This window comes from Ranitomeya variabilis, chromosome 5 (assembly GCF_051348905.1).
Source record: "Ranitomeya variabilis isolate aRanVar5 chromosome 5, aRanVar5.hap1, whole genome shotgun sequence".
NCBI classification, from domain to species: domain Eukaryota; kingdom Metazoa; phylum Chordata; class Amphibia; order Anura; family Dendrobatidae; genus Ranitomeya; species Ranitomeya variabilis.
The window spans coordinates 6,072,236-6,086,106 of record NC_135236.1 but is presented as its reverse complement, the minus strand read 5'-3'; the positions used below and the strand labels follow the sequence as shown (position 1 = coordinate 6,086,106).

Sequence of the window (13,871 nt, the reverse complement as noted above, 5' to 3'; positions counted from 1 at the left end):
GTTACAGCAGCCAGCTCTTTATAATCCATACACCGGGTTACAGCAGGCCACTCTTTATAATCCATACACCGTGTTACAGCAGCCAGCTCTTTATAATCCATACACCGTGTTACAGCAGCCAGCTCTTTATAATCCATACACCGGGTTACAGCAGCCAGCTCTTTATAATCCATACACCGTGTTACAGCAGCCAGCTCTTTATAATCCATACACCGGGTTACAGCAGGCCACTCTTTATAATCCATACACCGTGTTACAGCAGCCAGCTCTTTATAATCCATACACCGGGTTACAGCAGCCAGCTCTTTATAATCCATACACCGGGTTACAGCAGCCAGCTCTTTATAATTCATACACCGTGTTACACCAGCCAGCTCTTTATAATTCATACACCGGGTTACAGCAGCCCGCTCTTTATAATCCATACACCGGGTTACAGCAGGCTCTTTATAATCCATACACCGTGTTACAGCAGCCAGCTCTTTATAATCCATACACCGGGTTACAGCAGCCAGCTCTTTATAATCCATACACCGGGTTACAGCAGCCAGCTCTTTATAATCCATACACCGTGTTACACCAGCCAGCTCTTTATAATCCATACACCGTGTTACAGCAGCCAGCTCTTTATAATCCATACACCGTGTTACAGCAGCCAGCTCTTTATAATCCATACACCGGGTTACAGCAGCCAGCTCTTTATAATCCATACACCGGGTTACAGCAGCCCGCTCTTTATAATCCATACACCGTGTTACAGCAGCCCGCTCTTTATAATCCATACACCGTGTTACAGCAGCCAGCTCTTTATAATCCATACACCGGGTTACAGCAGCCAGCTCTTTATAATCCATACACCGTGTTACACCAGCCAGCTCTTTATAATCCATACACCAGGTTACAGCAGGCTGCTCTTTATAATCCATACACCGTGTTACAGCAGCCAGCTCTTTATAATCCATACACCGGGTTACAGCAGCCAGCTCTTTATAATCCATACACCGGGTTACAGCAGCCAGCTCTTTATAATCCATACACCGTGTTACACCAGCCAGCTCTTTATAATCCATACACCGTGTTACAGCAGCCAGCTCTTTATAATCCATACACCGTGTTACAGCAGCCAGCTCTTTATAATCCATACACCGGGTTACAGCAGCCAGCTCTTTATAATCCATACACCGGGTTACAGCAGCCAGCTCTTTATAATCCATACACCGTGTTACAGCAGCCAGCTCTTTATAATCCATACACCGGGTTACAGCAGCCCGCTCTTTATAATCCATACACCGTGTTACAGCAGCCAGCTCTTTATAATCCATACACCGGGTTACAGCAGCCAGCTCTTTATAATCCATACAATGGGTTACAGCAGCCAGCTCTTTATAATTCATACACCGGGTTACAGCAGCCAGCTCTTTATAATCCATACACCGTGTTACAGCAGCCAGCTCTTTATAATCCATACACCGTGTTACAGCAGCCAGCTCTTTATAATCCATACACCGGGTTACAGCAGCCAGCTCTTTATAATCCATACACCGGGTTACAGCAGCCCGCTCTTTATAATCCATACACCGTGTTACAGCAGCCAGCTCTTTATAATCCATACACCGGGTTACACCAGCCAGCTCTTTATAATCCATACACCGGGTTACAGCAGTCCGCTCTTTATAATCCATACACCGTGTTACAGCAGCCAGCTCTTTATAATCCATACAATGGGTTACAGCAGCCAGCTCTTTATAATCCATACAATGGGTTACAGCAGCCAGCTCTTTATAATCCATACACCGTGTTACAGCAGCCAGCTCTTTATAATCCATACAATGGGTTACAGCAGCCAGCTCTTTATAATCCATACACCAGGTTACAGCAGGCTGCTCTTTATAATCCATACACCAGGTTACAGCAGCCAGCTCTTTATAATCCATACACCGGGTTACAGCAGGCCACTCTTTATAATCCATACACCGTGTTACAGCAGCCAGCTCTTTATAATCCATACACCGTGTTACAGCAGCCAGCTCTTTATAATCCATACACCGGGTTACAGCAGCCAGCTCTTTATAATCCATACACCGGGTTACAGCAGCCAGCTCTTTATAATCCATACACCGTGTTACAGCAGCCAGCTCTTTATAATCCATACACCGGGTTACAGCAGCCAGCTCTTTATAATCCATACACCGGGTTACACCAGCCCTTTATAATCCATACACCGGGTTACAGCAGGCTGCTCTTTGTAATCCATACACCAGGCCGCTCTTTATAATCCATACACCGGGTTACACCAGCCCGCTCTTTATAATCCATACACCAGGTTACAGCAGGCTGCTCTTTATAATCCATACACCGTGTTACAGCAGCCCGCTCTTTATAAACCATACACCGGGTTACACCAGCCCGCTCTTTATAATCCATACACCGGGTTACAGCAGCCAGCTCTTTATAATCCATACACCGGGTTACACCAGCCCGCTCTTTATAATCCATACACCAGGTTACAGCAGGCTGCTCTTTATAATCCATACACCAGGTTACAGCAGGCCACTCTTTATAATCCATACACCGGGTTACAGCAGGCTGCTCTTTATAATCCATACACCGGGTTACAGCAGCCCACTCTTTATAATCCATACACCGGGTTACAGCAGGCTGCTCTTTATAATCCATACACCGGGTTACACCAGCCCGCTCTTTATAATCCATACACTGGGTTACACCAGCCCGCTCTTTATAATCCATACACTGGGTTACACCAGCCCGCTCTTTATAATCCATACACCGGGTTACACCAGCTCTTTATAATCCATACACCAGGTTACACCAGCCCACTCTTTATAATCCATACACCGGGTTACAGCAGGCTGCTCTTTATAATCCATACACCGGGTTACAGCAGCCAGCTCTTTATAATCCATACACCGTGTTACAGCAGCCCGCTCTTTATAATCCATACACCGTGTTACAGCAGCCAGCTCTTTATAATCCATACACCGGGTTACAGCAGGCTGCTCTTTATAATTCATACACCGGGTTACAGCAGCCAGCTCTTTATAATTCATACACCGGGTTACAGCAGGCTGCTCTTTATAATCCATACACCGGGTTACACCAGCCCGCTCTTTATAATCCATACACTGGGTTACAGCAGCCAGCTCTTTATAATCCATACACCGGGTTACACCAGCTCTTTATAATCCATACACCAGGTTACACCAGCCCACTCTTTATAATCCATACACCGTGTTACAGCAGCCAGCTCTTTATAATCCATACAATGGGTTACAGCAGCCAGCTCTTTATAATCCATACAATGGGTTACAGCAGCCAGCTCTTTATAATCCATACACCGTGTTACAGCAGCCAGCTCTTTATAATCCATACAATGGGTTACAGCAGCCAGCTCTTTATAATCCATACAATGGGTTACACCAGCCCGCTCTTTATAATCCATACACCAGGTTACAGCAGGCTGCTCTTTATAATCCATACACCAGGTTACAGCAGGCTGCTCTTTATAATCCATACACCAGGTTACAGCAGGCCACTCTTTATAATCCATACACCGTGTTACAGCAGCCAGCTCTTTATAATCCATACACCGTGTTACAGCAGCCAGCTCTTTATAATCCATACACCGGGTTACAGCAGCCAGCTCTTTATAATCCATACACCGGGTTACACCAGCCCTTTATAATCCATACACCGGGTTACAGCAGGCTGCTCTTTGTAATCCATACACCAGGCCGCTCTTTATAATCCATACACCGGGTTACACCAGCCCGCTCTTTATAATCCATACACCAGGTTACAGCAGGCTGCTCTTTATAATCCATACACCGTGTTACAGCAGCCCGCTCTTTATAATCCATACACCGGGTTACACCAGCCCGCTCTTTATAATCCATACACCGGGTTACAGCAGCCAGCTCTTTATAATCCATACACCGGGTTACACCAGCCCGCTCTTTATAATCCATACACCAGGTTACAGCAGGCTGCTCTTTATAATCCATACACCGGGTTACAGCAGGCCACTCTTTATAATCCATACACCGGGTTACAGCAGGCTGCTCTTTATAATCCATACACCAGGTTACAGCAGGCCACTCTTTATAATCCATACACCGGGTTACAGCAGCCAGCTCTTTATAATCCATACACCAGGTTACAGCAGGCCACTCTTTATAATCCATACACCGGGTTACAGCAGGCTGCTCTTTATAATCCATACACCGGGTTACAGCAGCCCACTCTTTATAATCCATACACCGGGTTACAGCAGGCTGCTCTTTATAATCCATACACCGGGTTACACCAGCCCGCTCTTTATAATCCATACACTGGGTTACACCAGCCCGCTCTTTATAATCCATACACTGGGTTACACCAGCCCGCTCTTTATAATCCATACACCGGGTTACACCAGCTCTTTATAATCCATACACCAGGTTACACCAGCCCACTCTTTATAATCCATACACCGTGTTACAGCAGGCTGCTCTTTATAATTCATACACCGGGTTACAGCAGCCAGCTCTTTATAATTCATACACCGGGTTACAGCAGGCTGCTCTTTATAATCCATACACCGGGTTACACCAGCCCGCTCTTTATAATCCATACACTGGGTTACACCAGCCCGCTCTTTATAATCCATACACCGGGTTACACCAGCTCTTTATAATCCATACACCAGGTTACACCAGCCCACTCTTTATAATCCATACACCGTGTTACAGCAGCCAGCTCTTTATAATCCATACACCGTGTTACAGCAGGCCACTCTTTATAATCCATACACCGTGTTACAGCAGGCTGCTCTTTATAATTCATACACCGGGTTACAGCAGCCAGCTCTTTATAATCCATACACCGGGTTACAGCAGCCAGCTCTTTATAATCCATACACCGTGTTACAGCAGCCAGCTCTTTATAATCCATACACCGTGTTACAGCAGGCTGCTCTTTATAATCCATACACCAGGTTACAGCAGGCCACTCTTTATAATCCATACACCAGGTTACAGCAGGCTGCTCTTTATAATCCATACACCAGGTTACAGCAGGCTGCTCTTTATAATCCATACACCGTGTTACACCAGCCCGCTCTTTATAATCCATACACTGGGTTACACCAGCCCGCTCTTTATAATCCATACACCGGGTTACACCAGCTCTTTATAATCCATACACCGGGTTACACCAGCCAGCTCTTTATAATCCATACACCAGGTTACACCAGCCCACTCTTTATAATCCATACACCGGGTTACACCAGCCCGCTCTTTATAATCCATACACCGGGTTACAGCAGCCCGCTCTTTATAATCCTTACACCGGGTTACAGCAGGCCGCTCTTTATAATCCATACACCGGGTTACACCAGCCCTTTATAATCCATACACCGGGTTACAGCAGGCTGCTCTTTGTAATCCATACACCAGGCCGCTCTTTATAATCCATACACCGGGTTACACCAGCCCGCTCTTTATAATCCATACACCAGGTTACAGCAGGCTGCTCTTTATAATCCATACACCAGGTTACAGCAGCCAGCTCTTTATAATCCATACACCAGCCCGCTCTTTAAAATCCATACACCAGGTTACACCAGCCCGCTCTTTATAATCCATACTCCGGGTTACACCAGCCCACTCTTTATAATCCATACACCGGGTTACACCAGCCCACTCTTTATAATCCATACACCGGGTTACACCAGCCCACTCTTTATAATCCATACACCAGGTTACAGCAGGCCACTCTTTATAATCCATACACCGGGTTACACCAGCCCGCTCTTTATAATCCATACATCGGGTTACACCAGCCCGCTCTTTATAATCCATACACCGGGCTCCACCAGCCAGCTCTTCATGACTTACACCGGCATAGTTGACCATTTTGATTGCTTTAGCGTTGACACTTATTTTCTTGGATCCTTCTAGGTGTCGAGCGGTAACGATTCCCAGTTTGGGATGATGATCTCTTCCCCCCACCCCGGACCGCAGTCTCTACAACTGAGAATGTAAATGCAACAGGACGAACCCCCAACTGAACCTGACGACCTCCGCCCAGAGGGAGACACACTGTCCTTGTAGTTGATGTATAGACATTTCGCCGGTCCGGTGCTGCCTCCTGGGAGACACGCTCACATGTTGCTCATGATCGGATGAAGTTGTAGCACGGTGTCGATGATGAACTTTACAGGGACAGAGGAGAAAACTTTGCTCCTGTAATAAAATATCTTCTCCCGAGGGTGTATGTGATGACAGACCCCCCACCACAGGGGGCTCCACCTAGAATGCTAATAAAACAGACACCTGATATCACTGTGGGTACTCATCATTGTGTCATACCCAGGGATAGTGTTTGGCTCTGGTCGCCTCCATCACCCAGGCCAGGCCAAACTGACAGTGAACCTCAGAGAAACGCCGCATGTCTGGACATCCGACTCACTTCATGTCTTATCATCCAGTCACACCCAGAGCTGCAGTCACAATTCTGATCATCTCTTATCCTCCAGAGCTGCAGTCACAATTCTGCCTTTCCATCAGGTGTTGTACTCCCGTGTGTTGGTAATACTGTGCACATCTGACTACATGCAGCCCAACAGGGAGCGCTCCGTACAGGGAGCAGCCGAACTGTGAATGCAGCTCCAGGTGTGCCTGGAGAATAACGCAGAAATAATGGAGATTCTGCGCTCACATGGTGCGACCTGTGTGCTGCATGTCCACTGCCCGGGGGTCCGGTCCAGGCATGCTGGGGTCCATGGCCTGGAGCGGCTCCTCCTGCCCAGGATGATCACACTAGAAAGACACACCAAGAACTAAAAATAAAGAGACTTCATTGGAATGATGGAGATTGTGCAGGAGCCGCGGGCAAGTGCAGGATGGACGCGGAGGATGGGAACGGTCACAGTAGACGCCTCACTTTCTCTTCTTTTTCTTCTTGTCGGCCACAGAGCTGACATTCCAGTAGTACAGAAGCTGAGAGAATATCAGTCCATTACATGCAGAAGACACGACGTATGTGAGAGACATCAGGGGGTCTCCAGTCTCCTGCCGGGAGGGAGGGGAGGAAATTGCCAGGTCAGTGAGCGCAGCCTAACCCCATCCATACCACACGTACAGTCATGACCAAAAGTGTTGGCACATTACACACAAATCCCCATGTTTTGTTATAAACGGATTTATTTCTTTTCTGTGTCTTGGAGCAACACGAAAAAAAAAGAAAGAAAGACAATTTCACACAAAACCCCAAAAATGGGCCGGACAGAATTGTTGGCGCCCTCATAAATATCTGCAATCAGTCTCTTCCTATCACCATCACAATCTTCCTCCATCTCTCAGCCGGGGTCTTGGACTCTTCTTCCTCCACCTCTCAGCCGGGGTCTTGGACTCTTCTTCCTCCACCTCTCAGCCGGGGTCTTGGACTCTTCTTCCTCTTAGCAGGGGTCTTGGACTCTTCTTCCTCTTTCTCTCAGCAGGGGTCTTGGACTCTTCTTCCTCCACCTCTCAGCCGGGGTCTTGGACTCTTCTTCCTCCACCTCTCAGCCGGGGTCTTGGACTCTTCTTCCTCCACCTCTCAGCCGGGGTCTTGGACTCTTCTTCCTCCACCTCTCAGCCGGGGTCTTGGACTCTTCTTCCTCCACCTCTCAGCCGGGGTCTTGGACTCTTCTTCCTCCACCTCTCAGCCGGGGTCTTGGACTCTTCTTCCTCCACCTCTCAGCCGGGGTCTTGGACTCTTCTTCCTCCACCTCTCAGCCGGGGTCTTGGACTCTTCTTCCTCCACCTCTCAGCCGGGGTCTTGGACTCTTCTTCCTCCACCTCTCAGCCGGGGTCTTGGACTCTTCTTCCTCCACCTCTCAGCCGGGGTCTTGGACTCTTCTTCCTCCACCTCTCAGCCGGGGTCTTGGACTCTTCTTCCTCCACCTCTCAGCCGGGGTCTTGGACTCTTCTTCCTCCACCTCTCAGCCGGGGTCTTGGACTCTTCTTCCTCCACCTCTCAGCCGGGGTCTTGGACTCTTCTTCCTCCACCTCTCAGCCGGGGTCTTGGACTCTTCTTCCTCTTAGCAGGGGTCTTGGACGCTTCTTCCTCTTAGCAGGGGTCTTTGACTCTTCTTCCTCTTAGCAGGGGTCTTGGACTCTTCTTCCTCTTTCTCTCAGCAGGGGTCTTGGACTCTTCTTCCTCCACCTCTCAGCCGGGGTCTTGGACTCTTCTTCCTCCACCTCTCAGCAGGGGTCTTGGACTCTTCTTCCTCCACCTCTCAGCAGGGGTCTTGGACTCTTCTTCCTCTTAGCAGGGGTCTTGGACTCTTCTTCCTCTTAGCAGGGGTCTTGGACTCTTCTTCCTCTTAGCAGGGGTCTTGGACTCTTCTTCCTCTTAGCAGGGGTCTTGGACTCTTCTTCCTCTTAGCAGGGGTCTTGGACTCTTCTTCCTCTTAGCAGGGGTCTTGGACTCTTCTTCCTCTTAGCAGGGGTCTTGGACTCTTCTTCCTCTTAGCAGGGGTCTTGGACTCTTCTTCCTCTTAGCAGGGGTCTTGGACTCTTCTTCCTCTTTCTCTCAGCAGGGGTCTTGGACTCTTCTTCCTCCACCTCTCAGCCGGGGTCTTGGACTCTTCTTCCTCCACCTCTCAGCCGGGGTCTTGGACTCTTCTTCCTCCACCTCTCAGCCGGGGTCTTGGACTCTTCTTCCTCCACCTCTCAGCAGGGGTCTTGGACTCTTCTTCCTCCACCTCTCAGCAGGGGTCTTGGACTCTTCTTCCTCCACCTCTCAGCCGGGGTCTTGGACTCTTCTTCCTCCACCTCGCAGCCGGGGTCTTGGACTCTTCTTCCTCCACCTCGCAGCCGGGGTCTTGGACTCTTCTTCCTCCACCTCTCAGCCGGGGTCTTTGACTCTTCTTCCTCTTAGCAGGGGTCTTGGACTCTTCTTCCTCTTTCTCTCAGCAGGGGTCTTGGACTCTTCTTCCTCCACCTCGCAGCAGGGGTCTTGGACTCTTCTTCCTCCACCTCTCAGCCGGGGTCTTGGACTCTTCTTCCTCCACCTCTCAGCCGGGGTCTTGGACTCTTCTTCCTCCACCTCTCAGCCGGGGTCTTTGACTCTTCTTCCTCTTAGCAGGGGTCTTGGACTCTTCTTCCTCTTTCTCTCAGCAGGGGTCTTGGACTCTTCTTCCTCCACCTCTCAGCCGGGGTCTTGGACTCTTCTTCCTCCACCTCTCAGCCGGGGTCTTGGACTCTTCTTCCTCCACCTCTCAGCAGGGGTCTTGGACTCGTCTTCCTCTCAGCAGGGGTCTTGGACTCGTCTTCCTCTCAGCAGGGGTCTTGGACTCGTCTTCCTCTCAGCAGGGGTCTTGGACTCTTCTTCCTCTCAGCAGGGGTCTTGGACTCTTCTTCCTCTCAGCAGGGGTCTTGGACTCTTCTTCCTCTCAGCAGGGGTCTTGGACTCTTCTTCCTCTTAGCAGGGGTCTTGGACTCTTCTTCCTCTTAGCAGGGGTCTTGGACTCTTCTTACAATCTGCTCCCGGTCTTCTACTTCGCATTCTCCCAACAGCGATTGTAGGATCTCTCCACCGATGATCAATGGAATTTACATCTGGACTCTGTCACTTCTGAACTCTCCAGCACTTTGTTTACATCCACTTCTAAGGGCTTCTTGCAGTAGGTTTGGGGTCATTGTCCTGCTGGAAGACCCATGACCTAGGGACACTGGACACTACATTGCCACCCAAAATCTGTGTGTAAGGCATCATGACATCTGAAGATTACCACAGTTAAGGCCTCCAGTGCCAGAGGCAGCAAAACCCAAAACATCTACATCTGTGACCTTCCACCATATCTGACTGTAGGTACTGTGTTCTTTTCTTTGTAGTCCTCATTCCCTTCTAAGTAAACAGTAGAATTATGTGCTTTACCAAAAAGCTCTATCTTGCTCTCACCTGTCCACAAGATGCTTTCCCAGAAGGATTTTGGCTTACTGTAGTCTACGTATTTTATGTCTCTGTGTCAGCAGTGGGGTCCTCTGGGATCTCCTGCCATAGTGTTTCATTTCACTCACATGTGGATGGATAGTTTGCGCTGACACTGATGCACCCTGAGCCTGCAGGACATCTAGAATTTATTCGTACCTTGATTGGGGCTGCTTATCCATCATTCGGACGATCCTCAGACAGTTCTCTTGTCCTCCTTCTGTTCTCCATGCTTAGTGTGGCGCACACACACAATGCAAAGTGAGGCAAGTTATCCCCTCCTTATCTGGTTTCATATTGCCCACACCTGTTACTTGCCACAGATGAGTGTGAACGAGCATCACATGCAGCAAAGATGTTTAACCACAATTTTAGAAAGGTGCCAACAATTTTGTCTGGCTTATTTTCATTTTGGGAATTTTGTGTGAAATTATGCCCAATGTACCTTTTTTCCTTTGTTTTTGTGTTGTTCCAATAAACACAAAGGATATATCTCTGAGTATAACAAAACATGGGGAATTGTAATAATGTTCTGGGACAAATACTTCATTTCCTGGAATAATTTCAAGGGTGCCAACACTTTTGGCCATGACTGTATATTATATACACACACACACAGTATATTACAGCGGTACATCCCGTACCTGCACCGAGGTGAATATCCGAGCCAGAGACCCCAGGAATAGCAGAGCAACCGTCACTGCCGACAGCTGCCCTGTGTGACCGTTCCTGTAGTTCGTCACTGCCTGTATGAGCTGCGGGACGGAGAAAAAAAAAAAGGTCAGAGTAAAATACAGAGGATGCCCTGCCCCCTGCAGGGCGATATGTACAGAGGATGCCCCGCCCCCTGCAGAGTGATATGTACAGAGGACACCCCACCCCCTGCAGGGCGATATGTACAGAGGATGCCCCACCCCCTGCAGGGCGATATGTACAGAGGATGCCCCACCCCCTGCAGGGCGATATGTAGAGGACGTCCCGCCCCCTGCAGGGCGATATGTACAGAGGACGCCCCACCCCCTGCAGGGCGATATGTACAGAGCATGCCCCACCCCCTGCAGGGCGATATGTACAGAGGACGTCCCGCCCCCTGCAGGGCGATATGTACAGAGGACGTCCCGCCCCCTGCAGGGCGATATGTACAGAGGACGTCCCGCCCCCTGCAGAGTGATATGTACAGAGGACGCCCCACCCCCTGCAGGGCGATATGTACAGAGGATGCCCCACCCCCTGCAGGGCGATATGTACAGAGGAGGCCCCACCCCCTGCAGGGCGATATGTACAGAGGAGGCCCCACCCCCTGCAGGGCGATATGTACAGAGGATGCCCCACCCCCTGCAGGGCGATATGTACAGAGGATGCCCCACCCCCTGCAGGGCGATATGTACAGAGGATGCCCTGCCCCCTGCAGAGTGATATGTACAGAGGACGCCCCACCCCCTGCAGGGCGATATGTACAGAGGATGCCCCACCCCCTGCAGGGCGATATGTACAGAGGATGCCCCACCCCCTGCAGGGCGATATGTACAGAGGATGCCCCACCCCCTGCAGGGCGATATGTACAGAGGATGCCCTGCCCCCTGCAGAGTGATATGTACAGAGGACGCCCCACCCCCTGCAGGGCGATATGTACAGAGGATGCCCCACCCCCTGCAGGGCGATATGTACAGAGGATGCCCCACCCCCTGCAGGGCGATATGTACAGAGGATGCCCCACCCCCTGCAGGGCGATATGTACAGAGGATGCCCCACCCCCTGCAGGGCGATATGTACAGAGGATGCCCCACCCCCTGCAGGGCGATATGTACAGAGGATGCCCCACCCCCTGCAGAGTGATATGTACAGAGGATGCCCCGCCCCCTGCAGGGCGATATGTACAGAGGATGCCCCACCCCCTGCAGAGTGATATGTACAGAGGATGCCCCACCCCCTGCCAGGCGATATGTACAGAGGATGCCCGACCCCCTGCTGGGCGATATGTACAGAGGATGCCCCACCCCCTGCAGAGTGATATGTACAGAGGATGCTCCGCCCCCTGCAGGGCGATATGTACAGAGGATGCCCCACCCCCTGCCAGGCGATATGTACAGAGAATGCCCCACCCCCTGCTGGGCGATATGTACAGAGGAAGCCCCGCCCCCTGCAGGGTGATTCAGACAGAAGGGCGCTGTGGCCCTGCCCCCTATAGGGTGATACAGTCAGAAGGGAGGTGAGGCCCCGCCCCTTGCTGGGTGGCGTTACACAATCTTGCACTCACCCTGCTGACGATCACAGCCGGCATGTTGGTTGCCTGCAGCGCGGTGATGACAGCCATGGGGATGACAGGAGAAAGCAGGATCGCCACCAGAGCGAAGTACACACCCAGGAACAGGACACCTGGAATCACAGGAGGCGTTGATGAGAGGCAGGAAACAGGGCGAGCGGGCGAGGGGCCAGCGGGCGAGGGGCCAGCGGGCGAGGGGCCAGCGGGCGAGGCCTCGTCGTACCCAGGGCGGTGCGGCCTCCGAGATGCTGGATCAGGAAGCCGATGATCAGTGTCTGTATCATCAGGAAGAGAACTTCACCCCAGGAGCTGCAAGAGACAAAGGGAGCAATGCTGAGCTCTGCACTGATAGCGGGGGGTGCGCACTAATAAAAGGGGGTCTCACTCAGCTGTCATCTCCCCCTACACTCATCTCCAGTCACTGTGCTGCAGTGACCACATACTCGTACAAATATCATTAAAAAAAAACTGATTGGCTGCAGCGGTTACATGATGCAACAGTATACAGACACAGGCACTGAGCGCAGGAGCAGCGGAACACAGGCGAGGGTTAATGATCGCGCCTACAATACAACTATTCATTTAACCCCGTTACCCCCGAGGGTGGTTTGCACGTTAATGACCGGGCCAATTTTTACAATTCTGACCACTGTCCCTTTATGAGGTTATAACTCTGGAGCTTCAGCGGATCCTGATGATTCTGACACTGTTTTCTCGTGACATATTGTACTTCGTGATAGTGGTAACATTTCTTCAATAAGACTTGTATTTATTTGTGAAAAAAACAGAAATTTGGCGAAAATTTTGCAATTCATCAACTTTGAATTTTTATGCCCTTAAATCACAGAGAGATGTCACACAAAATCCTTAATAAGTAACATTTCCCACATGTGTACTTTACATCAGCACAATATTGGAACCAAATTTATTTTGTTAGGGAGTTATAAGGGTTAAAAGTTGACCAGCAATTTCTAATTTTTCCAACAAAATTTACAAAACCATTATTTTTAGGGACCACCTGACATTTGTAGTCACTTTGAGGGGTCTATATGATAGAAAATAACCAAGTGTGACACCATTCTAAAACCTGCACCCCTCAAAGTGCTCAAAACCACATTCAAGAAGTTTATTAACCCTTCAGGTGATGCACAGGAAGTTTTGGAATGTTTAAAAAAAAAAAAAAAAAATGAACTTTTTTTCACAAAAAAATTATTTCAGACCAAAATTTTTTAATTTTCCCAAGGGTAACAGGAGAAATTGGACCCCAAAAGTTGTTGTACAATTTGTCCTGAGTACGCTGATACTCCATATGTGGGGGTAAACCACTTTTTAGGCGCATGGTAGAGCTCGGAAGGGAAGGAGCGCTGTTTGACTTTTCAATGCAAAATTGGCTGGAATTGAGATGGGACGTCATGTTGCGTTTGGAGAGCCCCTGATGTGCCTAAACAGTGGAAACCCCCAATTCTAACTCCAACCCCAACCATAACCCTAACCACAAACCTAACCCCAACATACCCCTAACCCTAATCCCAACCATAATGGGAAAATAGAAATAAATACATTTTTTTATTTTATTATTTTTCCCTAACTAAGGGGGTGATGAAGGGGGGTTTGATTTACTATTTAGGCTGTG

General features: G+C 49.6%; 2 protein-coding genes across 2 annotated transcripts in view; one reads left to right on the top strand and one right to left on the bottom strand.

Annotated features, from left to right (window-relative positions):
* Positions 1-13,871, top strand: part of FGF11 (fibroblast growth factor 11) — a 1,303,510-nt gene that overhangs the window by 321,250 nt on the left and 968,389 nt on the right. The gene's annotated exons all lie outside the window — the stretch shown is intronic.
* The window catches only part of MPDU1 (mannose-P-dolichol utilization defect 1), a 28,725-nt gene continuing 21,693 nt past the window's right edge, over positions 6,840-13,871 (bottom strand). Inside the window, exons 4-7 of the mRNA XM_077261503.1 lie at positions 12,462-12,547; positions 12,233-12,351; positions 10,620-10,730; positions 6,840-7,070 (exon numbers count right to left, since the gene is read on the bottom strand). Of these exons, the coding sequence (XP_077117618.1) occupies positions 6,939-7,070; positions 10,620-10,730; positions 12,233-12,351; positions 12,462-12,547 (448 nt within the window). The 3' untranslated portion in view covers positions 6,840-6,938. The remainder of the gene's footprint in view (positions 7,071-10,619; positions 10,731-12,232; positions 12,352-12,461; positions 12,548-13,871) is intronic.